The 24,841-nt window shown below is 35.5% G+C and overlaps 1 protein-coding gene across 1 annotated transcript; it reads left to right on the top strand.

Annotated features, from left to right (window-relative positions):
- Positions 1 to 10,739: 10,739 nt before the first annotated feature.
- On the top strand, positions 10,740 to 14,312 carry LOC145057943 (serine/threonine-protein kinase PCRK1-like). The gene is made up of 5 exons (XM_079005859.1): positions 10,740 to 10,896; positions 11,055 to 11,137; positions 11,430 to 11,847; positions 11,936 to 12,196; positions 13,246 to 14,312. Exons 3-5 carry the CDS (start codon positions 11,455 to 11,457, stop codon positions 13,954 to 13,956), a joined length of 1,365 nt encoding a protein of 454 aa, XP_078861985.1. The 5' UTR covers positions 10,740 to 10,896; positions 11,055 to 11,137; positions 11,430 to 11,454; the 3' UTR covers positions 13,957 to 14,312.
- The last annotated feature ends 10,529 nt before the right edge of the window (positions 14,313 to 24,841 follow it).

Here is a 24,841-nt window from a genome sequence, read left to right as displayed (position 1 = left end):
TCAGAAAAACAATGCTTATTGAATTTCTTAAGTTCATGTTTCTAATACTTAGTGCTTTGATAATCTTTTATCAAGGCTTCTTGAACTTATACACCTTTGCCTTAGATAGTTCATATGTGTGTGTAAACAATTGCCAAACCTCATAATTCAAATTATGGAAAGGGATACCGTAACCATAATCGAATTCGAGAATGCAATTTTACAATCACTATCTTCTTAAAATCTTTCTTAGTGAAAGCATTTCCTCACAATCATTTTCATGAAGGAGGAAATCTTATGACACTTAGATTAAACGGTGTATTTGTTCCTATCCATGTGAATTTGTCAAAACCAAAGTTTACGACAAATTCAAACTCATATGGATCGAACTTTCTTAAACTCGATTTCTTGTCTTATGGTAGCAAAGCTGCCCACCATGTCTTCCAAGTAGTTAAGCAGCTCACCTTTTCTTATCAATGTACTTTCCATTGATCAAGGTCCTTGCCTTTTATGCATTCAAATGAGAACTCATAGGAATCACATGCATAATTAACTCGATTGGATTGGCACAGAAACAAAATAATGTCAACACGATAGGTTGTAAACCTCAACTCGTGTGCTAGTGATGATCGATAAGGTTTATTTGATTTGTTCTTGAAACCTTTCAAGACCATTAACACTCCCACTGACTCCTTGACATATAAGATTCTTTTGTCAACAACCATTTCTTGACAAACAAATATTCAAGAGTTAGTGTAGCTTTTATCAAAACACTTCATAAATTGGTCCTAGTTGGTCTTTGTCTTATCCAAGACATCACAACTTTCCACATTTGATGAATGTTATAAACCTTCTTAATACTTATCACTCAATTTCACACTCTTATCATTAAGACTTGTTTTGGAAAGAAGTATGCTTGACTTATTGATTTAACCATTTCTTCAATCCTTGATTCCTCTTCTTAAACATACAATTGTACTAAGACTCACTTAGAGGATCAATTGAGATATGGTTCTTAATCATTAAGACCTATCATAAAGCATAAAAGATACTCTCCCTTCTTCTTATAATGGAGAAACTTTTATTTTTCTGCCTACTTGATTTTTCTTATTCGTTCTGCTATTGATTTAAACCTTTTTAATCAATTCAGAATTACACTTAATCTTATAAGTATAATCATATTTACTAAAACTTTAGTAAATCATGACGAATATCTTTGTTACTCTTATGGTGGACTTGATCAACATGCAACTTTGTGTATTCGATCTCCAAGTCGTTCACTTGACACCTTGTCAATGAATTAGTCTAATTTCCAAATATGAAATTTCTCATTCATCGTGCAACCAAGTTGCATGATTCCAAGTTTCTGTCCAATTGAAACTTGGGCGATGAGAAACTCTCCGTATTTGGTAAATTCTCGACTTTCCATAAATAACATAATAAGAACCAAATCCATTATTGCTAATAATAGAAACATTCAAACATCAATTTTTCATATACGCCATTGCAAGGATAAATAAATAATATAAAATCAAAATTTATTTTATTGCGGAAAAATTTTGTCCTTACAATGCAATTCATTGAAAAACTATGCTAATACATCTTTCTTAGCAATCTAATTCTAACTCTAAGTAGTAGCTCAAGAATCTAATCTTTGAGAAATGCGATCGAAATCCATTCCTTCACGGTTCGATCCTACAAAACATCAATTGCAATCTTATCACATTATGTATTAAGAATCTATAATAGAAGCTTAAAAGAGTTAGTTAATGGATTTTACCAATATTAGAGCCATACGTTTCGACTCTCCCATCTCTTAGATATCTTAGGTAAATGGGACAACTTCGTCTCCAATGCCCTTTCTCTTGGCAATAAAAGCAAATTGACTCTTTTGGAACATGACATGGAACTACTTCAAACATTGCCTTTATCTTATGATCAAACTTTTCGATCATAGCATGTCTTTCGTTGCCATTGTCTATATCCATAAAGGTCTTAAAGGCAGATTCACCAATCAACTTTGCTTTTCCATTGCGCCAAACCATTGCTGATTCAGCAGCAATAAGCATATAGGTGAGATCCATAAGGGTCACGTCGCGGTTCATCATATAGTACTCTCTTACGAACTCACTATATGAGTTAGGAAGTGACTGAAGAACCCAATCAACAACCATCTCCTCACAGACAACGGATCCCAACATTCTTAACCTATCAATGTGTGACTTCATCCCTAGGATGTGTGCACACACCGACTTTCTTTCTTTATGTTTACTTGCAAAAAGGGCTTGAGTGATCTTGAACTTTTCAAGCCTTCGAACTTGTGGGTTAGGGAGAATAATTGGAGGAGGAGGAGGAAGTGAATTATGATCTCTTGTTCCTTGATCGAATCGTGGAATATCATCTTCATTTGGAATGCTTGTTCCACGGGATTTGAGAAGACCATAGTTGTTAAACTTTCACATCTACAAAACGGGAGAAAATAAATTCAAGTTAGTTGATTGATTGAGTCCTTAGTAAATCACCTAAATGAGATACTAAGGCTAGGACCCAACACAATATTCTACAACTCGGGAGAAGGATGTCGTAACCCAAATTGTAGAACATTTGAAGGTAAGTGAATGACGATTCACTAATTTCCACCATGAAAAACGAAAAAGAAATTTAAGTTTTAAATCTATGAAAACTCCTAGATCCTTTGAGATTCATTGAACTTTCAATGGCATGTTTAAATCTCGATATGCCCCTCTTGTTTGTGACTGGGATGCCGAGGATCACAAAGCGGGTGTGAATAACCATGCAAACTTACATGGTGCCCGCACATGTTACAGTCACCTATTTGATATGCCGGTAAACCACACACGCTCCACCGAACTATGACCAACATTGAGTCACCCTTTTCTACCTTTTCTTATAACCATTTAGTGTGCCGGTAAACCACACACGCTCCACTAACGTCTTCGCAAGGGCACAAAGTGTAATTTCATGGAATTGCATCAATTCACTTTGCCTAAGTAACTAAGATTGGGAATTTGTAAAACATTTAGTTACTTTTGTACTTCATTATACTTATAATAGAAGGTTTTGTCCTATCCTACCCGTTCGGCTAACGACCCTCCACTAGTCAAGAGTGCGGTGGGTAAGAGTGGATACCCATTCAATCGCCATTTTATAGGCAATTTCCTTAAACACCCCTTATAGACCAGCTTCGTGAATGAGGCCTACTAACGGTAAGACTGCCTTTTACTCATACATATATATAATGTTAGACTTTTAATGTTATATATATAGTATAGGGTATCTTTTACACTTTTAAAATACTAGGTGGTCAAATTTAATAATTATACCTTTAATTCAATTAAATTGTAAACAAAAACTTTTATGGATTTATTAAACCTCTTTTAATTATACACCTTAAATTATTAATAAAACCATAAGGGTGTAATTTGAACTTTTTCAAAACAATACTAGGGTTTTAGAATTTAACATTCCTAATTAAACTTTTAATTAACTTTTAAATTCCAAAACTTGAGGGCAAGTTTTGAAACATTTCAAACATTAGGGTTTAGAATTTAAATACACATCAAAATTAAACAATTAATCAAAATTTAAATTCCAAATCTTGAGGGTAAGTTTTGAAACCTTTTTTTCAAAACATTAGGGTTTTAACTATTTAAATTTCAAAAACAACAAAACTTTTGGGTTCAAATTTAAACTATAAAACCTAAAGGGATTAATATGAAACTATTCCAAACTTTGTCAAGAATATTCTAGATCACATAATTCAAATAAGGCAATTAACTATAATTGGTGGTTATCTAATTAGATCTAGTTCAAATTCTTGCAAGATAATGATCAAATAATTTCCATAACTTAACATATATCAAATAAGGTAACAATTATCTAATTAGATGACCAAAATCTTTTATTTTGACAAGGATAATCATAAGGGATTAACAAAATTCGAATTTTATTAAGTTTAAACAATTATGGCAATTATCCTAAGTCAAAATAGGTAAAAATCCCGAAAATCCGCCTGTCTGACAGCTAAACTCGTCGAGTCCCCTTATGGACTCGCCGAGTAGGGGCCTACTCGCCGAGTACATCAGGCAGGAGGCAAAAAACAATTTTTTCAAGCATGAACAAATTAACAAGGCATCAATACAATAGAAACCAATCAAGGCTCTGATACCACTGATGGTATGTGCTCATACAAACCCTAATGCTTGGATCTAGGTTTCTCTATTGTACATGCAAGTTATCCAAGACTATAAACCCTAATTCTAGCATACAAGTAATCATATTAACATAAGAATAGGTTTAAGATGTTACCTTGATTGTTATGTAGCAATAACAATCTCAAATCTCCTTGTATTGACTTTAGAAAGCCTAGAGTCACAAATGTCACTCCTCTAATGGTTCACAAACACCATAAGCAAGAGGATGAAGAGGAGAGAGGAAGAAGGCTGCCCTAAAACATCTACAACCCCTAGAAGGAGTCATATTCCCGCTTTTGAGGCATAAGGGATGTATATATATAGGAGGCAATTAGGGTTATCTAATAAGGAAACCCTAATTTGGATGCTTAAGCCCTAAGCAACCCATGGATCCCTTTCCTTAAGGCCTTGGACGATTTCTTATGGGCTTCCCCATAGAATTCGTCCACTCCTTAATATAAGGCAATCCATGACCCAAATTGCAATTATCTTATGATTACAATTCCAATCCCTTAAGTTTAATTAATCTCTTTTAGTTACAAAACTAATTACCAATTAATTATTGACTAATATTAATTAAACAATATGATTTTTCCTTTAATATATTATTCCCATAATATATTAATAAATCATATTTGATCATTTCTCTCCATAATTCATCCTATCAAGTTGCTTTGGTGAAGGCAACCCAAAAGGACCATGCACCATCGGGTCAAGTACATACCATAATAGTTATGGACTTAGACACTAATCCAATAGTTACACCATGTAAGGATGCAAATATGCATTAACAATTGGACTGTTAGCTTTCATAATCGTATTATTCGCATGTATGAAACCAAGAAACCGATTTGAATTCTTGGATTGTTTTGGTGGAGACTAGCATTAGGGATTTTGTGGTTTCTTATTTCGATTTAGTGACCACCACAGAGCTTTTACTGCTTCTTTTTCTTGAACTCCCAGAGATCCACAAGGAACATTGTAATGCCTGTGTTTTGAGGCTAAGTGTTGATGTGATGATGTAATAGTTAGGGTCAAGAAATGTAACATGTTTTGAAGCAATAAAGGAATTATTTGAGTATTATGTGAATTTATGTGCTTTATACTTGTTTATAATTATATAATAAATTAAGAATGAAAATAAGCGCCAAAAATAAAAATATAGATAAACCCGATATCTATGAAGAAAGTTGTAGTGGTCGTTACAAGGATTCTAGAGATATAAAGAACGCCGAAATCCGAGTTATAACAAGAAGTTATGACATGTCGAAGTTTCGCGACAAAACCAGCACGACGCTATGTGACGTAAAAAGTGAGTTTATGATAAAGTGCTTTTTAGCCTTAGCGATCTAAAAGAAAGTCATCGTATACGTTAAACCGAGAGCGTGCATAAAATGAAGTTCCAAATCTGACTTCGTATGAGGAAGTTATGGATTTTCTAAGATTTGGCATAATAGTGTGCAGCCCGGAGTTTGAATTTTAGATCGAGTGATTTTTAGCCGACACAACCTAAATGAGAATTAAAGATCTCATTAATAGGATTTCAACGATAAAAAGACAGTCGAAAACAGAGTCCGTATGTAGAAGTTATGAATTCTACACGGTCGTTTAGCAGTGCAATCTTCTCATACTATTAAATTTAAAATTGGTCAAGAAATAGCCGACGGAGTCTAAACGAAATTTGTAGGTTATGTTTCCAACTATGTGTGGATATAAATAATGTCAAAAACGGAGCTCGTATGCAAAAGTTATGGGGTCTAAAAGTCGACAGGGTGCTGCTGCGAAGTGGGTGACGTGGCGCGATCTGAGCCATTGCTTTCCCACCACCAGATGACAAAACATGGAACCAACTCGACGATTTGGATCAGCAACTCGACGAGTTGGGGGCCAGAAACTCGACGAGTTCACCCCTTTTTCAGCCTATAAATACAACTTGAGATCAGTTCCTTTATTTTCACACAAGAAAGCTACCGAGTGCCCAAAGGCTCCGAGAAAAAGAGTTTTTCGGTTTGAAACTCTGCCCACACAGAACCCGGTTTTCAAGCAAACCTCCTGGTTTCATCGAAGCAAAGCGCTGTCCAAGTTGGAATCACTACCTTATCAAGTGAGTGTATAGTCACTTTCATCTTACACATAGATATGAAGTATTTTATATAAATTACGTGCTATGTGTATATATTATCTGTTTACCTGAGATCAATGCCGAATGAAAGATCTAAACTTCTTTGTTTTCAGATCTGAATTTTTTCTTTTAGATATGAGCTTTTTCCTTCAGTTCTAAACTTTCTCATTTCAGATCTAAACTGTATATATATATATATATATATATATATATATATATATATATATATACATATAATACTTTGAGGTCTATGCTGGGTGAAAGATTTAAACTTCGTATTTCAGATGTGAACTGTATGTGTATTTTATATCTACAAAAACATGGGTAGATTAAACAGTTGGTGTGTGATGAAATAAAATGATGAGAGACCTCAGTGTTGACGATGATACAGTCATCTAGCAGAGTATGGATGACGACCAAAGAATTTTTTAGGAAGTCCAGTGGCACGCTAGCAGGCTCGCAACCTGTAGGTGTTTGTGAACGATGTGTTCACCGGTGTACTCCATCCCCCTCATGGTTGTCTTACTGACATATATGACTGAGGAATCCCCTTAGCAGTAGTGTCCATCCCAATGAAATTCATTAGGATGGGTCCCTTATAATAGATGTTTTAGGGACGTAAAGTGAGGATAACGGGAACGAGTAATCGGGTTGAATGATTGTTGAAAATAGTAAACTTATTTATTGTGGGTTGAAAACCCTATATGCTTACCAGACTCCCCAGCCTGACCCGCTCAGTTTTTTTGATTCACAAGTAGTGGCACAATATCATAGTTGGATGATTTGATAAGAGATTATGTATTCTAGGCCAGTAGAAATAAATAGAAATGTTGTAAGGCCTATGTTATTTTTGGTTTATGCTTTTGATCTATATAGACGATGACATCCCGATTTTTATAATGTAATGAAAATACATTTCTTCGGAAATACTTTGATAAATTCTTAACTATATTTTTGGGGATGAATTCCGCAACACTTTTTTTAAAAAGTTATTCTGATTTTTTTATAAAGCATAAACAAAATCGATCTTTTCTGGCCGTAAAAATGGGAATATCACAAACATGATTATATATTTGTAGGTGTGTGAGAGAACCATTATGTATAGATGTGTTTAGAGATCGACAAGTAACATGATTATAGAATTATAGGTGTGTGAGTGCACCATTATGTATATGTGTGTTTTATATCGAGTTAGATTAACATGTTTGTATGTATGTATGTACGTACGTTTGTTTGTTTGTGCTTCTTCATCTATGCTCTTCATATGCGTTCTACGTCTGGCAGTTCTTAGTCTTGGTGGTTCTATAACGCCTCCAATTCACATTTTAAATCTTTAATTAGTTAGGTTTCCAATGAAAAATCATTTTTGATGTGAATACTCAGAAATTATAGATAAAAGTAATTCAAAATCAATCTATAAAAGACGGTAAAAATTTAATACCATGACAGTTGATTTTAGCTGCAAAATAACACGTTGATTTACATACTACCCAAAGTAACACACGTTGAGAAATAAATAAAACTCCATTAGATTACACAAATCTTCATCTTATGCAGATGAAAGTGGGTTAAGAGGTATAATTAGACACACATAACGAATCAAAATGTAATGTAGAAAAATCAACTCCTAGACTATATGTTATTCCCGAAATAAATAAATAAATAATTATATTATTTTTTATGCATATATAAAAAATGTGGTATTTTGATGATTATGTGCATTTGTTTATGGTAGCAAAAAACATTTTAATTAATATGCATTTTAATAACCTTTAGCATATATATATATATATATATATATATATATATATATATATATATATATATATATATATATATATATATATATATATATATATATATATATATATATATATATATATATATATATATAACAAGAAACCCTAAAAAAACACTAAAAATCATAAAAACGCATAAAAAAATACTTAGACATCACAATTTTTTTTTTTTGATTTTATATTATGAATTTTCGCAGCTTTTTATGTATTTTCGTTGAAATTTTTAATGATTTTTTTTTCAGCAAATTTCTAAAAAAGGTATATAAATTCAAAAAAATGATTTGTGATGTCTAAGTATTTTTTTATGCATTTTTATGATTTTTAGGTTTTTTTTTGTTTTCCATATAACCCTTCCCTATATATATATATATATATATATATATATATATATATATATATATATATATATATATATATATATATATATATATATGGGAAAAGTGAATATACCCTTAAGGGTATACAAGCTTAGGTACCCAAACACATCATAATACGTCGTTTTGTTTGATATTTTCATTATAATGTTTTTAAACTTCAACCCTTAACTTGATTTACTTTCAAAATTTTCAAAACTTTACTATTATCTTTATCTTTATTTATATCGCATCTTTTTGCCGAACATCTACTAGGCTATATATATATTATAGTTGAAAATGAAAATTATGTAAGTGGAAGATACATGTGTAATTTATAAAAATCATGGAAGTAAATCATGTTAGAAGTTAAATTATAAGAACATTGGACAATTAGAATGTATTATATGATACAAAACGACATAATATCATGAGTTTGGGTACCTAAGCTTATATACCCTTAAGGGTATATTCACTTTTCCATATATATATATATATATATATATATATATATATATATATATATATATATATATATATATATATATATATATATATATATATATATAGAGAGAGAGAGAGAGAGAGAGAGAGATGTTCATTTGAACTATGCTAATTTTGTGAGATATGACGACACGATTCTAGTCACTCATCTTGGAGATCAAAAAATATTATAAAATGCAAAATAAAAGGATAAATCCCAAAATTCTTTTTTTCTTAAATATTATTTTCGTTATTTAATTCATCCAAAAATAATTTAAAAATAAAAAAACAAAAAATTAAATAAAAATCATCAGTTTTTTCAAAATATGAGTCAAATATTCTAATAGAATATTAAACTATTAATAATCAAATTGAATTTTTAAAATGTTAAAATATTCTAATATTCTACTAAAATTAGTAGATATGTTCAAATATTCTAATATTTATTTAAATTTTTAGGTTTGTTAGAATATTCTAATATTGTATTAGAATTTTTTAAATATTTATAGTTTAATATTTTGGTAGAATATTCTAATATTCTAAAAATTCGATTTGAATATTTATAGTAAAATTCTATTAGAATATTTCACATATATTTTGAAAAAAATGGTAAATTTTTTATTACTTTTTACTTTTTTGGATAAAAAAAATAACGAAAATAATATTTTAAATTTTTTTTTTCGAAAATTTTCATTTGTTTTGCATTATAAAAATATTTTTTTTTTATCTAAAAAATGAATGACTAGGATTGATAGCGGATAACATTTATTTTTAGAGTTTTTTATTGAAAGTTTCTCAATGTTACTTTTTATTTTGAAGCGTTTTATTTATGTTAAAAGCTAAACAATCCTGACGTTGAACAATTTTTTTAGGAGTGTTTTTCTTAAAAGAAATTAAATTGTTTCATACTTTTTATGCCTATAAATGTTCCTACCCAATAAAATTATGACAAGTGTCATCATTCCATATTTTTTTAACTAACTCATTAAGACTATATTAGAAATATATCAAATAAAATTAAATTGAATAGTGATTTGTCATAATTTTAATAGATAGAAATAATTATAGGCATAAAAGGTAGAAGGTAATTTAATTTTTTTTTTCTTAAAAAATTAAAAACCAAAAAACTCCTAAACGCTCGTGCTAATATATTAAGATAGAGCTTTTAAAAAACTTAAAGATAATAGTGGTTTTGACTTTTGAATGTTTTATATTTATTTCTAACCTATAAAAATGAACTAAAATATATTTTATTCTTTCTTAATCATAAAAGCTATCTTTTCTTTATTTATTTTATGAATAAAAGAGTGTTAATCTTTTGGGCTACCAGCTACCCAGATTTCCCTACCGTTGACTTGACCCCATTCACACACCTTCCTCTCGATTTCGTCTTTACTGTAAATCCTTTTCAGACTATTAAAGATCATTGCGATTTAAATGATATTTTGTTACAAATCTCCGAAAATATATATTTGATTAGACGTACGTAATACTTGACAAGTTTTTGAATAAAAAGATAAAAATGTCTTCGTAAACGATCAGAAAATGATAAATGTTTTTGTTAAATTATTAAATTTTATATTTATAACTATAATAAAACTTAAAGTTTACTAACATGTGTTAGTAATATAATCGATGTAGGATTACGTTTCCATTAAACGCAGTATAATTATAACTAAAAAATTAATAACACATTAATTTATATTATAAAATACAATTAATAAAGAATTAATCAATCTTTTACACACTGTGGCTATCTTGACTTTTCAGCTAGTTTTATCTATAGATTTGTTTTCCAGCTAACCCTTTCCATACTCTCTCTCATCTTGTCCTCCTTGTCCTTCTCTCCTTTTTGAGCTTTCTTTAATTATTTCTTACTCAAAAAGTCGAGGACACCTGTGTGGAGATGATTTTATACAATCATATCCAGTTTTAAGCTGATTCAGGTATGACGTTTTGTTGAGTTTCTACGCTTTTCTCCACCTAATCACATAAATTGTCGTTGATTCAACATGGGTTCTTCAATTTGACTGTAAATTTTTAATCTTGAAATGGTTTCTCATCTCAATTTCTTGATTATATGGTGTTATTTTGCATAATCCAGATAGGGTTCCATGGTTTGATCCCAAAAAGAACAAGATTCGGATTCACTTCTGGGAAGCTGACTGATTCCATATCTGATTAAAGGTGGGTTCTTTTCTTAAATCTCTTTGATTTCTCACTTCTTTACAAATAATTATTATGATTATTCGATTCTCTGTTCGATTTCTGTATAAACTTTGAGTTTTTGTTAAATGGGTATGCTAAATTATGCATCATATATCCTTCAACAGTAAGATTATCAACTTTTAAACTATTTTCATATAAAAACCTTCCAAAAAACAATGATTTTAAAGAAAAATCCAATCCAATTCATAAAAAAGTATGTCATTCGAACTATTCTCTGAAGAATGCTGACAAAAATCCATTTTTTTTACAGTGGGGACGATAAGTTTTGGGAGGCTATGAAGTGTTTTCCATTCTCGTACTGCAACGAAAAAGACGAAGCCGCAAAAACGCCAACAAAATCGATATCAGTTCAATCTTTTACTTCCATATTTACAGATCGTGATGTGAGAAGATCATGGACGACAGGGTTAAACTCCGAAACTGTTTCCGACGTTAGCACAGAATCAATCGGAAGAAGGTCTAATGTTCCTAGTTTTTCACAGAGACCAAGTAATCTTCGAGTCTTCACTTTCCCCGAACTCAAATCGGCCACCAATGGCTTCAGCCGATCAGCAAAGATCGGCGAAGGTGGTTTCGGGTGTGTCTACATCGGCGCCATTAAATCCGATCAAGACCCGACGAAAAAGCTTCGTGTCGCCGTTAAACAGCTCAGCCGACGAGGGTTACAGGTAAGATTTCAAGAACTTTAGATCGAGTTTCTTGATTGGATTCTGGTTTCTGATTCTGGTTTCGAATTTGGGAATTTTGATCTGATAGGGACATAAGGAGTGGGTGACGGAGGTGAATGTTCTTGGGATTGTTGAACACCCGAATTTGGTGAAATTAATCGGGTATTGTGCAGAAGATGATGAAAGAGGTATTCAAAGGCTTCTGGTTTACGAATATATGCCGAATGGAAGTGTCGAGGATCATTTATGTGCTAAGAATGAAGAAACTCTTTCATGGAGTATGAGACTTAAAGTAGCTCAAGATGCTGCTCGTGGGTTGACTTATTTACACGAGGAAATGGGCTTTCAGGTATTTTTACCATTTCTATCTTCTTTCATATGAAGGGTAATTTCCTTTTTACCTAAAGTGTATAAGCCGTTAAGACTGGACCTCCTCCTACCGTGTTTTTTTACAACACCCAAGGGGTGGAGAGACAGAGGACGAGATAGAGAAAGAAGAGAGATAGAGAGATAGAGGAAGAGAGAGAGCAAGGGAGCGCTCCCAATTTCTACCACAGTCTCAAACTGCACTTCTAAAACCGTATAGAGGGGGCGGTGTTTCAGTGCCACATCAGTTGAAACCGCAGCTGAACCGCACCCCACACCCTGCAGCCAATCTAAGACTGAATAAACCGTTTTGAATGAGACTAAAAAACAAATGTCATAATATTTATCAATTTTAACCTAAAGAGTTAGAAGGGAAAAAGTACAAATAGGTAAAATGGTAAATGGTTGGTTTCTTAATATAGTAAGCCAAGTTTTTTGGTTTAACCCATTAAAACGTTCGGTCTAAATTAAGTAAAAATGAAACAACTTGTATAGTTGTCTAGATTAAGTGTTTCATCAATTAAGCTCATTGAGTAAAAAAGAAACATCCCCTAAATGTATTAAAACACTAACCTTTTACCTTTTGTGTTTCTTCTTTTTTCATCTCAACTCTTCTCATGTTACAACCGATGAATATTGTTAAAATTGACGAATATTTGTTTATTCGGTCTCGAAAAGAAACAAATAATATGTATATAACACTTTATCGAGACAAACATTATTACCCATCTAACCACTTAATCATACATCCATCATACATGACTTAAGGCTATGTTTGACGCGTATAAACTATCTTATTTTGTAATCATATTGCAATTTAGTGTTTGTTAAAACCACAAAAATAGCTTATCGTAGCTTATATATTAGCTTATAAACTAAAAGCTAGTTTTTCGGCTAATGCGCCAAACATAACCTTAAAGGGAAAAAAGAAACATATGTAGAGTTAGGTCTGAGTGTGATGTGAGACAATTAACAATATCATTCTACACGTGTACTTAGCAAATAACTTTGTTTTGTCCTATGTTTATGTAGATCATCTTCCGAGATTTCAAATCATCCAACATTCTTCTAGATGATAAATGGAACGCGAAGCTTTCGGATTTTGGATTAGCTCGGTTAGGTCCCGAAGAAGGACTAACTCATGTCTCCACCGCGGTTGTAGGAACCATGGGATACGCGGCTCCTGAATACATCCAAACCGGTCGACTCAGATCCCAAAGTGACGTGTGGAGCTACGGTGTGTTTCTCTACGAGCTTATCACGGGTAGGCGACCATTGGATCGAAATCGTCCAAAAGGCGAACAAAAGCTTCTAGAATGGGTGAAACCGTATCTCGACTCTAGAAAGTTCCGGATGATTGTTGATTCTAGATTGGAAGGAAAATACTCGATGAAAACAGCACAAAAGTTATCGATTATAGCTAATAAGTGTTTGTCAAAGAATCCAAAAGGAAGGCCAAAAATGAGTGAGGTGTTGGAGATGGTTAATGAGCTTGTTGGGGGTGGTGGTGCACCGGAAGGGACCAGTCCTAGACCACCACCTGGAAATGGTCCGGTTGTAGAGCCGGTGGTGGTTCATAAGGTTGAACCCATCGAGCCTGAAAAGGTTTTTGTGGGGTCCACTGAGGGTAAAAAGACATTTAAGGACATGCCTAGTAAAAGGAAGAGAAGGTTTATGGACATCATGTTTGGAAACTCTGTTTGGCTTTCGAGAATTTGGCCTTCGAAGAATGTGAAAACTTGATGATTTTTGAAGTTGGAGGTAAATATAGAAGAGGGATTAAAGGATGGATGTTAGTAAAAGACATTTTTACCCTTGCATGGTTTGTATAGATGGGTAGTCGGCTTGTTGGAGGAAATTTGTGGACGCAGTGGGAGGTGAAGGGGCTATATGGTAATTTTGCTGCTATAGAAGGGAGGCAATATGGTAAAGATAATAGAAGTTTTCTTATATGATATGTTTTGTGTAATTTTTTGTATAACGTAAGGAAAATGTTGTATACATTAGTTTTTGTTGTATTGTGCAACGGGAAGATCTTGGTGTTAAGGGGCTGTTATTCATATTTCTGGTTATTGAGTTGGATTAATGTTATTTATTTATTTATTTATTTTTATCTAGAACAGATAACACATACACACTCTAAAATGATATTCACAAACTACGGTTTTATCATTTATGAAACCTCAACCTTTTAGGAAAGAATGTATACTTTCTTGATGATTGACGATTAGTATTTATATTTCTCAGTTATTATGTGAATTCATGTATGTGTAGCAGCATATATTTATGTTAGGACATTTATTTTGCTATTAAACATTAAAGGCATATATTTATTTTGCCTTTTTAGCTTATGGGTTGTTTGGCCTTTTTTTTCTTAGATGCTTTTACATAATTGTAGTCTTTCTTTTTCTTTGATTGTAAGTGTCGTTTTTCATTGATAATAAAACATTAGCCTTTAATAACCGTAAATCTTCATGGTATAGAACCAAAGTGTTCATAGCCTTTGATTGTTTGAAGTTAGACAAAATCAAAAAAATGGTCTATGTGGTATGTATTTTTTTGGGGGTTTTGGTCCGAACCCCGATTTTTTTGGATTTATGGTCGTTTTAACCATGTTTGTATGTAGATTTGGTCCCTAATAAAATTGAAATAACTAAATTGTCCTTATTAGATTTATTTTCCATTTTCTTTTTTTAAAAGTATTTTTATATATTAAATAAATATAGTCTCTCTCTCTCTCTCTCTCTCTCTCTCTCTCACGCACACACACACATACACACTCACACACGACCAACTTCCCCCTCCCCCCAACATCTTCATTTACAGTCAAGAACACCCCACCGGAGGTGGAGCTGTTTTCTGACCAACAAGAAACACCGCTGCCACCATCCATCTTTCCACCTCTTTGAATCACATTCTTAACCCCAAATTGAAACTCGGAGGAATGGTGGGTTGTAGGTGGCGGATTGCAGCGACGGTGGCAGACTACAATGACGATGGAAGGGCAGTGACGTCGATGGGTGGCTACGGTTGGTGGCTGTGGGCGGCCTTGCTGCTTCATTTCTATTGGCAGATGCTCGACGAGGGACCAAGATGAAGTAGCAATGACGATGGCGTTTGGTGGTGGTCGATTACGATAGGATGGAGGCGTTTGGTGGGGGTGGGTGGTGAAGTGGGTTTTGCCAACGGTGGGTGGTGACGGAGCTATGGTGGCAGCTTCACTGCCTTCGTTTCCTTTCTTTTCAGGTGAGCTCGACGAGAGAGAGGGCAGGGAGGAGCAAGGCTATGGTCCGGAGGTGTTTGGGAAGGGTGTTTGTTGGTGGTGGGTCACGACATGGGGAGGTGGAGGAGGTGTTCGAAAAAATAGGTGGGTTAAGCTGGTGGTGACAGTTTGCTCCGATCAGTAGCAAGAGTGGGAAGAACATGGTGGTGTAGGGTGGTTCCTCACAACATGCTCAACAGAAACAGTAAAGGAATGGTGGTGAGGCTCGACCAAGATAGATGAGGGTGGTTTCCGGTGGGGTTGTGGTGGTATATGTCGGCAGTCGTGGTGGTGAGTAGCCTAGACCGGTGTTACAATCACCAGTTGTAACACTCCGTTTAAAATGGAGTAATAAAATAATAAACCCGGAACCCCAAGATGTAAATTTATATTTTATATTATTTTTAAATGGCCCTAAAATCCATAATATTTAGTGGGGTTTTGGTCTCGGGAAGTCAAACGATATAATTCAGACCTTCTGGGGTTAAAGTGTAATTTCCGGGCCACTTTGTAAATATTTCTGAAGGCAGGGCTGGTTGGTAATTATTGGGACTTAAATTGAAAGGATTTTTAAATGTTGAGGGTTAAAGGGGAACTTATGGGGCTTGTATTGTAATGAATTGTTAAAGATATGGGTTGTTTGGTAAATGTTGTACTTCGTTTGAAAGAAAAAAGGAGAAGGAGGGTCTGGAAGTGTCATTATGGAAAAAGTTTGAAATGGATGGGAGTATATAATCGGCACCATCCGTCTAACCCTAACCCTAACCCTAATGGACTCAACAGCCGCCACCTTATACCTCCTAGCCATCGGCCGCCGTCACCACCCATCTGGTCCATTCTTTGACCAGCTAGCGGCCACCAAGCGACCACCCGACCTCCTTCCTTTTCGATTGGTTGAAAATCCATCCAGCTATCATCATCAGCCGATGACCATGCTGCCGTACAGCGTTGTCGCTGTTCCATTGTCAGTGATGACGAAGACCACCAACGGGTGTCCGTATCGCTGTCGCCGCTGCTGTCGTTTGCGGTCACTACATCTCTTCCCCATTTTTCATGCCAAAGCATCGTCTCGATGAAGAAGAAACCGTTGTTGCCGCTGTATGGCTCGTTTCAGTTGCTCCCATCACCGTTTGCCACCCGAAGGGCTTGCATGTTCGTGTGTGTGGGCTTTTTATCAATTACGGTCGTGAACAACCACCATGGCAGCCGGCCATGGTGGTTACTGCCATCTACACCGCCGTTAACCGCTGTTGCTGCCATTTCATGTGTTGCTGTCGCTGTCGTACGCCACCAGGAGGGTGGCTGGGTGCTTGCAAATAGTAGTGTGGGTGATTGTGTTTTGTTGTTGGTGTGTTTGTTTGTAAGGTTTTGTTTGGCCAGAAAATTGGGAAAAGCTACTACCACCACCGTAAGGTGGTAGCTACCACTATGTGCCACCACCGGTCACCACAAGGGTGGCTTTGTTTGTGTTTATCTTAGCGTGTGTGTGTTATTTGGGATTTTGGCACTATAAATTGTAATTAGTGACTAGTATAATCAAGAAAACTCATAACCACCACCGTGAGGTGGTGGCTGCCGCCTTTCCACCGCCGCCAGCCGCCGTGTTGGGTGGCAGTGTGCTTTTACTTGTGTTTAGCTTGCTTTGGATGCTTGGACATAATGGGACTATAACCATAACCACCATCGTGAGGTGGTGTCCGCCGCCATGAGCCGTCGTTGACCACCATTACCCGAGGTGGTAGTGGGTGGTGATCGACTTAGGAAAACCGTAATTGACCTAATGAAACCCTAATGGGCCTAAGTACTTAGCTTTTGGGCCTATTGGATTATGATGGGGGTTGGAAACCCTAATTAGGGTTTAGAAAACCCTAATTTTGGATATATGGGGGAACTATGTATTAAGCCCGACCACATTATATGATTGACCCAATAGATTAATGGACTTAATGGATTAAGTCCTTAATGGGTTAAGTAAGAAACACTTAACCCTAATCGTCATTTTATGTGAAAACCCTAATCTTGCTTGGGCCTTAAGTTGGGCCTTTCTATTGGGTTTTGGTGATTGGCCTACTGATGGGCCATCCAAGAATAATCATATGGACTAAGAATATATGGATGAGCCTTAGGGTAAGGCTCATGTGAGGGTTTGGGGCCCAATTTGGAAAATTGGGCCATAGATGGGTCATAACTTGGTCTTGAGGATTATGAGAGGTTGGACCATTAGAATACCAAGTGGTTGGACTGGACTACATGGTTGGGCATTCAGATAAGCCCATGTAGAGGTTTTGGCTCAATTTGGAAAATTGGGCCATGCGTTGGGCTTTGGTCCATAGTTTGACTTTTGGGCCTTCGGATTGGGCCTTGGACCGAATAAAGCTAAGTTAGGGGTAATGTAGTCTTTTTACCCCAAGCATGGACTTATGGTTACGCATTGGAACCCAATTATTAATTGGTTGTCGTTTTGATGTTGACAGTTCGGGATCCTGTCAACCAGCAATTAGAGTTTTATCCACGGGACTTCAATAGTGTGATGTGAGTCTCCTCACCATACCAATGGGTCTAAGGCACCAAGACCGGCACATTTTATGATATGTGGTATACTAGTTGATGTAGTAATATCTGGTATGCAGTTGGTTATATGTTATATGTTATGCTATTTTTCTATGTGATATTTGCATGAAAGACCGTGGGGAGCCCATGACACTTTGATGTAAGACCATGTGGGGGAGCCCATGGAGATATGGTGGGCGATATGGTCCTCCTGATGGCGTTCGGACTTGGAGTTCCAGTTGGGCGATATGGTCCTCCTGAAGGTATCACCCTGGAAGGGTGTTATCAGATTCCGGAAGAGGGGCAAGCTGGGCCCCAGTTCATTGGTTCATTTAGGGTTTTAGCCCGGGTGGGTTGGGTTGCTTAGCGTTTGGATCTTCCAGCAGAGCTTAGCCAGATCTACAATACTTTCCATGTTTCTTAGTTGAGGAAGTGTTTGGTGGACGAGTCAGCAGTTGTACCCTTGGAGGATATTCAGGTTGATAACAGCTTGAATTATATTGAGAGGCCTGTTGCAATCTTGGATCAGAAAACGAAGACCTTGAGGAACAAGGTAGTCTAGCTAGTGAAGGTGCAGTGGCAGCACCGGAAGGGTTCAGAATGGACGTGGGAGGCCGAGAAGGAAATGAGGCAGCATTATCCAGAGTTATTTATAGAATCAGCAGCAGCAGACTTCGAGGACGAAGTCTAAGATAAATGGGGGAGAGTTGTAACGCCTCATTTCGGGTATGTGATTTAAATAAAGTAATTTTTTTCATTCTTGAGGGGTACTTGACGAGTCAGTATCCCGACTCATCGAGTAGAGACGAGATTTGCACGTAGTTTAAGTTGGCGACTCGACGAGTCCATATTCTCGGACTCGGCGAGTATGCCAGTCTGGATGAAACCCTAATTTCAAGGGTTTGCACCCTATTTAAACGTCATTATAGCCCCAAATCAACCTCCTTCACTTCCCAGAGACTTATTCCCGAAACCCTAGCCTCTTTGAAGTCTGTGTGAGTGATCTTTGCCTTGTGAAGGAACTTTTGGTGCATTTTGGAGCAAGGAGAAGAAGGAGAAGGTAGAAGAGCTCAAGGAATAAGAAGTAGATCCAGAATACACTACTCTTTGGCCATCCCTTTTGGTAATGAAGTTTCCATATTGAATATTGTCCTAATAGATCTATTTTGTCCCCAAATTGTTGGTTTTAAGCTCAAAAACCACAAATCCTTCGTGATAAAGTCTTGTAATCGAGTCATATCTCAGATCTAGCCTCTCTTGAGCTCCAAAAGCTCAAATAGACCACCTTTTTGGCAGCCATGGCTTTGTTTTGGTCTAATAACCCCCATAATAGCAAAGTTTGAGTGTTATTGCTTCATTGCATCTTAGATACACGTACAGTTAGCAACTTTACGTGTTTAGATAGTCCCAGAAGCTTAGATCTACAAATTGGATGCACTAAAGTTGATTAGAATAGATTGTATGGAATCTGCATGCAAAGGACTCGGCGATTCGTTCTTCTTACTCGGTGAGTCGGGTCGCTAGTCTTAGACTCCCGGTTCAGTAGTAGCGAGTCTGTGTAGTGAGTAGAGTAAGGAATCAGTGAGTTAAGACTTGGATCTGGAAGCAGACGGACTCAACGAGTTGTTCATATGACTTGGCGAGTCATAGACTAGGCGTGTTCATATGATGAAGGAGAACTCGACGAGTTGTTCATACAACTTGGCGAGTCGGATGAAGTTAGATCCGACGTTAACTTGGAAGAAGAACTCGTCGAGTTGTTGCCAAACTTGATGAGTTGAAGCGAGTAGAGAATTAAAAAAGGTGTTAGGGACTCGGCGAGTTGGCGGCCCAACTCGGCGAGTCTGGTCAACTGAAAGTTAACTTTGACCAGGAGGTTGACTTTGACCAAGGGTAAATTAGTCATTTTACCCTGAGAACAGTTAGCAGTATCTGATTAGTGTCTATGAAATTTGTAGCCAGGAAATTCCGGAGCAGCAGTTAGCCAGTTTCAGACTTAGCATCTCAGCAGCCAGCGTTACAAGGTGAGTTCCCTTCCAGTAGGAACGGGTCTACGGCCACAATGCTGGCCCGTTTAGATAGCAGTAGTATGTATGCTTGATGTCTTCGTGATTCATGCATGTGTTGTTATGTGTAGTATGTCGGGCAAGCCCGATACAGTATGTGATAATGCTATATGTTCATGATATGCTATATCTAGTTTATTCCGGACTTCGGTCCGATGCGGGGCGGGGCCCAAGTTATTCCAGACTTCGGTCTGATGCGGGGCGGGGCCCGATGCAATGGGCGGGGCCCAATATTTGTTGTATGTGTTTATTATGTTGATGTATGGTATGTGGTAGTTTGGGGGAACTCATTAAGCTTCGTGCTTACAGTTTCAGTTTGGTTTCAGGTACTTTGGCTAGAAAGGTGAAGGGCTCGGGTTGATGGCATGGCATACACCACAATTTTACCCTGGGAGTTATACTCTGATAGTTTCCACATGTTTTTTATATCGGTTTTGATTTGATAAATTGTTATGACTTTTTGAGATACACGAGACATGGTTTGATAATATCAAGGTTGTAGAACTCGTTACTTGGTACCTGCTCGGCCAACTACCGAGTAGCGAGTACTCGGGGAATACTCGGATTTGATAATTCATGTAGTAATATTTTTAGGGAAATTATATATGTCAAAATCATAAGTTGATTGAAATATATTACAAAATTAGATACATGTGAATACAAAAAAACTAAAAAAACAAATAATGGTTTCACTTCGTGAATAATTACTGAAAATTTAAGATATATATGTAGTAATAATCACATGTGTGTATGTTAAATAATAAATCATTAAGTATATTATACATATTAATCACCGAGTTGACCGAGTTTTACAACACTACCCAGTTCAGCAAGGGGTCGATCGGGGAGTACTCAGGATTCTGTAACTCGTCTCGGCAAGGGGCCGAGTAGCGAGTACTCAGAGGAGTAATCGGCCAACTCGGCGAGTTTTACAACACTGGGTAATATGATATTCGAGATTATGTTGTTAGTTAATGTTAAAACAAAAAATTTTGGGGTCGTATTTTTTGGATGTTTCATGGGAGGAGCCACGAGATCCTTATATGCTTATGTGATTCATATGGTTTATGTGATTGATATGGTTTATGTAGCTGTTATAACTAGTATGGATTATGTAGTTATGTGAATTGTGTGGGGTATGCTCTGGGGAACTTACAAAGCTTTGTGCTTACAGTTTGTTTATTGTTTCAGGTATCATCGATTTGGAAAAGAAGGGTTTGGATTGATCGCAATGCACACACCTATGATTTCCGCAATAAATGATTTTGGGATGAACTTTGATAAATGTTTTAATTAACGATGTTTTGGAATGTTTGAAATAAATGGTATCAATATTTTGGCTGAAATAAAAATGAAAATTTTACCATGGATTTTTGGGTCATTACACCAGTGCTTCCTTTCCTTCAACTGGAGAGAGAGAAAGAGACGGAGAGAGAGAGAGGTGGGTCCCATAAATTTTAATAATAAAACTTTATATTAAATAGAAAAAAAACTTAGAAAATGTATCAAAAAGGTATTTTTGTCTTTTTTATTTTACGAGGAACTAAAATTACAAACAAAATAGCTCAAAAGAACCCAATCCAAAAAAATCTAGATTTAAATAAAAATCCCAAAAAAATACATAATACAGAGACCATTTTTGCAATTTTGTCTTAGAAGTTATTAGACAATGGAAATACATAATACAGAGACCATTTTTGCAATTTTGTCTTAGAAGTTATTAGACAATGGGCAAATTAACTACAAAACTTATATGGATAGTTTCCTTTTTTTTAATTTTATTTATATAAAATAATATAATGTAAAATCTATTAATTTTTTTCCTTTATCCTCTCTTTGATTTTGATATTTGTATTCTCGATCGTAGATTATTAAAATATATCTTTTTCCTTGAAAAAAACTTAGATGTCGACCAGATCTGACTGAAATGGATGACGTGAACGGATGCAACGCAACCACGTGTCCATATAACTGTGCAGCACGTGTCATATATGAATCATAAATTTACAAATTAAGTAAATTCATTTTCCATTAAATGATTGACACGTGGATCTTCGGTTTGTACACGGTTTGGATTTCTTTTGTTGTTTTTTTTAAGATAAACCACCACGTTAAGAAAAGCTGAAGAGTCAAATCTTCGTTCATCGTCTCCCTCTCATGATCCACCCCTTAAATACTCCAAAGCTTTTTCTTAGTTTCATACTTTACACCTTTACAAAACCCCTAGAAACAGAAACGATATGAGAGAGATGCATAGACCAGGACACCACCACCCACCACCACCTCACAACCACCACCATCCTCCTCCACCTCCTCATCATCATCACCCTCCTCCTGTTCATATCTACCTTCCGCCACCTCCCCCAGTTCATCACCACTATCCGCCACCTCCTCCAGTTCATCACCACTATCCGCCACCTCCTCCTGTTCATCACCACCATCCACCACCAGTTCATCACCACCCTCCCCCGCCACCACCACACAGACCACATCCGCATCACCACCGCTTTTGAAGAGAGGAGCCAGTTGCAGATCTTGTACTACCTTGTTCGGTTGTTCCTGCTTGTAGCTGTACGTATGTACCCTTTTCACGGATTCAAATGAAGTCATGATGTGTAGTTATATGAAACCAATAATACTCGACTCTTAAGAATTTGAATATGAACTAATTTTTGGTGTGTGATATCTTCTTTATTTATAAGTTTTATGTTATATGTTATTTATTTGTGGATGTGCTTTTCAATGTAGTTGTTCATGTTGATGTATATTCATATGCAACGCTTATATTATGGCTAGCTCATCTAACTTGAATGCGATTAAAGAATTTATTTGGTTTAATTTAAAGGTAACATTTAGTAAGATGATTGAGTATATATGCATACTTACCATTTTTTTCTGTATCTTTTAAAACAATATAATGATTAAGATCGAAAACCATCTTATATATAAGATGGGATTGGAGCTGCAAAACCCTATCAAAACTCTCGCAAATTGTCACTCATTTTCAGTCATATTCTTTCGCTTGTGCAAAGTGCAATACTAAATCATGAGAGTGGGCTCGTTTCTTTAGGTGTTCTATTCTGTTGATAAATTATTCTTACAATTGTTGGTGTATTATTTTATCTCTTTATTAAGTAGTTTTCAAAAGAACCCGTATTTTAAAATTTTAGAAAACTAAGTCTGATCGATTGAAGATAAAAATAGAAATCGTTTTGTAAAAGAATGGTTGCCGATATACATACCGACTATATAGCTGTCGTATTTACTTTATTTAATGATCAAACTTTTTTTTTAAGTGAACATCTTTATTTACGACGCATAAGTAAAATTTTACAATGGAAGTCCGGTTTTTTATATTTTATTTATTTATTTATTTATTTATTTTTAAGTGAACATCTTTATTTACGATCCGTTGATAAGTGAAATTTTACAATGGAAGTCCGGAGTTAAAACCCAGACATTTTCAATACTGTCAGTGTATTGCGATTAATGTTCTATGTGTTACCACAACGAGTTGACATTTACCATATAGGGCCCTTATTTATTTATTTATTTTTTGTTTTTTTTAAATCCATATGCGTGCTTAGGGGTGTTAAAAAAACTCAAACCCGATCAACCCGACCTAATCCGAACCCGAATAAAGTAATTAAGGTCGGGTTTAATAAGGTTAGAACTCTTAATCGAGTTATTCGGGTTGACCCGAAACCCGAATTGTTTTGAAAAAATCAACCCTAAACCCGACCCTAATAATAGTTCGAGTTAGTCGGGTTTAGGGTTGATTTTTTCAAAACAATTCGGGTTTCGGGTCAACCCGAATAACCCGATTAAGAATTTATTACCAAATTTTTTTTACTGCGTTGAATGACATGAATTCAAGATCCCATGAGATTTTACAACTAATACATATTTCTTATTTAAACAAACCAGATAGTAAAATTACTATGTATACAGATATATAAAATGACATAACTTTCCTTTCTTCTTAATGCAATACGGTTGTGTTATAACGGTTTTACAAATTTTATTCACTGTTTATATTACTAATATGATAAAAGAAACTCCAAAAATTCATATGGTATACCAACTTTACAATTTAAGTCCTATACATGTGGACTATGTATTAAAATAGCACAAAATAAATTCATCTTACATTTCAACTTCAACTCGACTAACCCGACCCTACAAACCCGAAACCCTATTAACCAGAACCCGACTAACCCGTACCTTATTAGGGTCAGGTTTCGGGTGAATATTTTTTCTAAAAAACCCGACTAACCCGACCCGGTTAATCCGAAACCCGATCGGGTTAACCTGATTAACAGCCCTATGCGTGCTTATGCAATTATCTATTTATTCACAAAATCGTTAATAAATTTGAAATAGAATCTCATCATTTATAAGAAACATTTGGAAACGATAGCATAATCATCTCAACGATCATACTCTAGGGGATGTAACCATGTAAAGAATTTGAAAGATTGATATTATATGGGAAGTAGTATTTTGACTTAATAATACGATCCATCTATACGGAGGTATAACACATTTGCAACTTTCGATACAAGTTAATAAACATAGAAATAAATCAAGTTATTAAGTGAAAGTATCATTTCCATATTAGATGGATATTATATAGGTATCAGAGCATCCGGTACGGGTCCAACGAGAAGAAACGCGGGTGAGGTGGCACCCCTCAACGCCGTTATGATGCGGGGAACACCGCCCCCCTATTCGTTTTTGCTCGTCGATG

The sequence above is a fragment of the Lactuca serriola genome, chromosome 6 (assembly GCF_051521515.1).
Source record: "Lactuca serriola cultivar US96UC23 chromosome 6, Lser_US96UC23_V15, whole genome shotgun sequence".
Lineage (NCBI taxonomy): Eukaryota > Viridiplantae > Streptophyta > Magnoliopsida > Asterales > Asteraceae > Lactuca > Lactuca serriola.
This window is presented reverse-complemented; position numbering and strand designations above follow the sequence as displayed.

What these genes read in the sequence shown, in the direction of transcription:
- LOC145057943 (XM_079005859.1), top strand. Translation starts at nt 11,455, where the DNA reads ATGAAGTGTTTTCCATTCTCGTACTGCAACGAAAAAGACGAAGCCGCA. An exon ending in TCAGCCGACGAGGGTTACAG is followed by an intron (nt 11,848 to 11,935) that starts GTAAGATTTCAA and finishes TTGATCTGATAG; the next exon opens with GGACATAAGGAGTGGGTGAC. An exon ending in ACGAGGAAATGGGCTTTCAG is followed by an intron (nt 12,197 to 13,245) that starts GTATTTTTACCA and finishes ATGTTTATGTAG; the next exon opens with ATCATCTTCCGAGATTTCAA.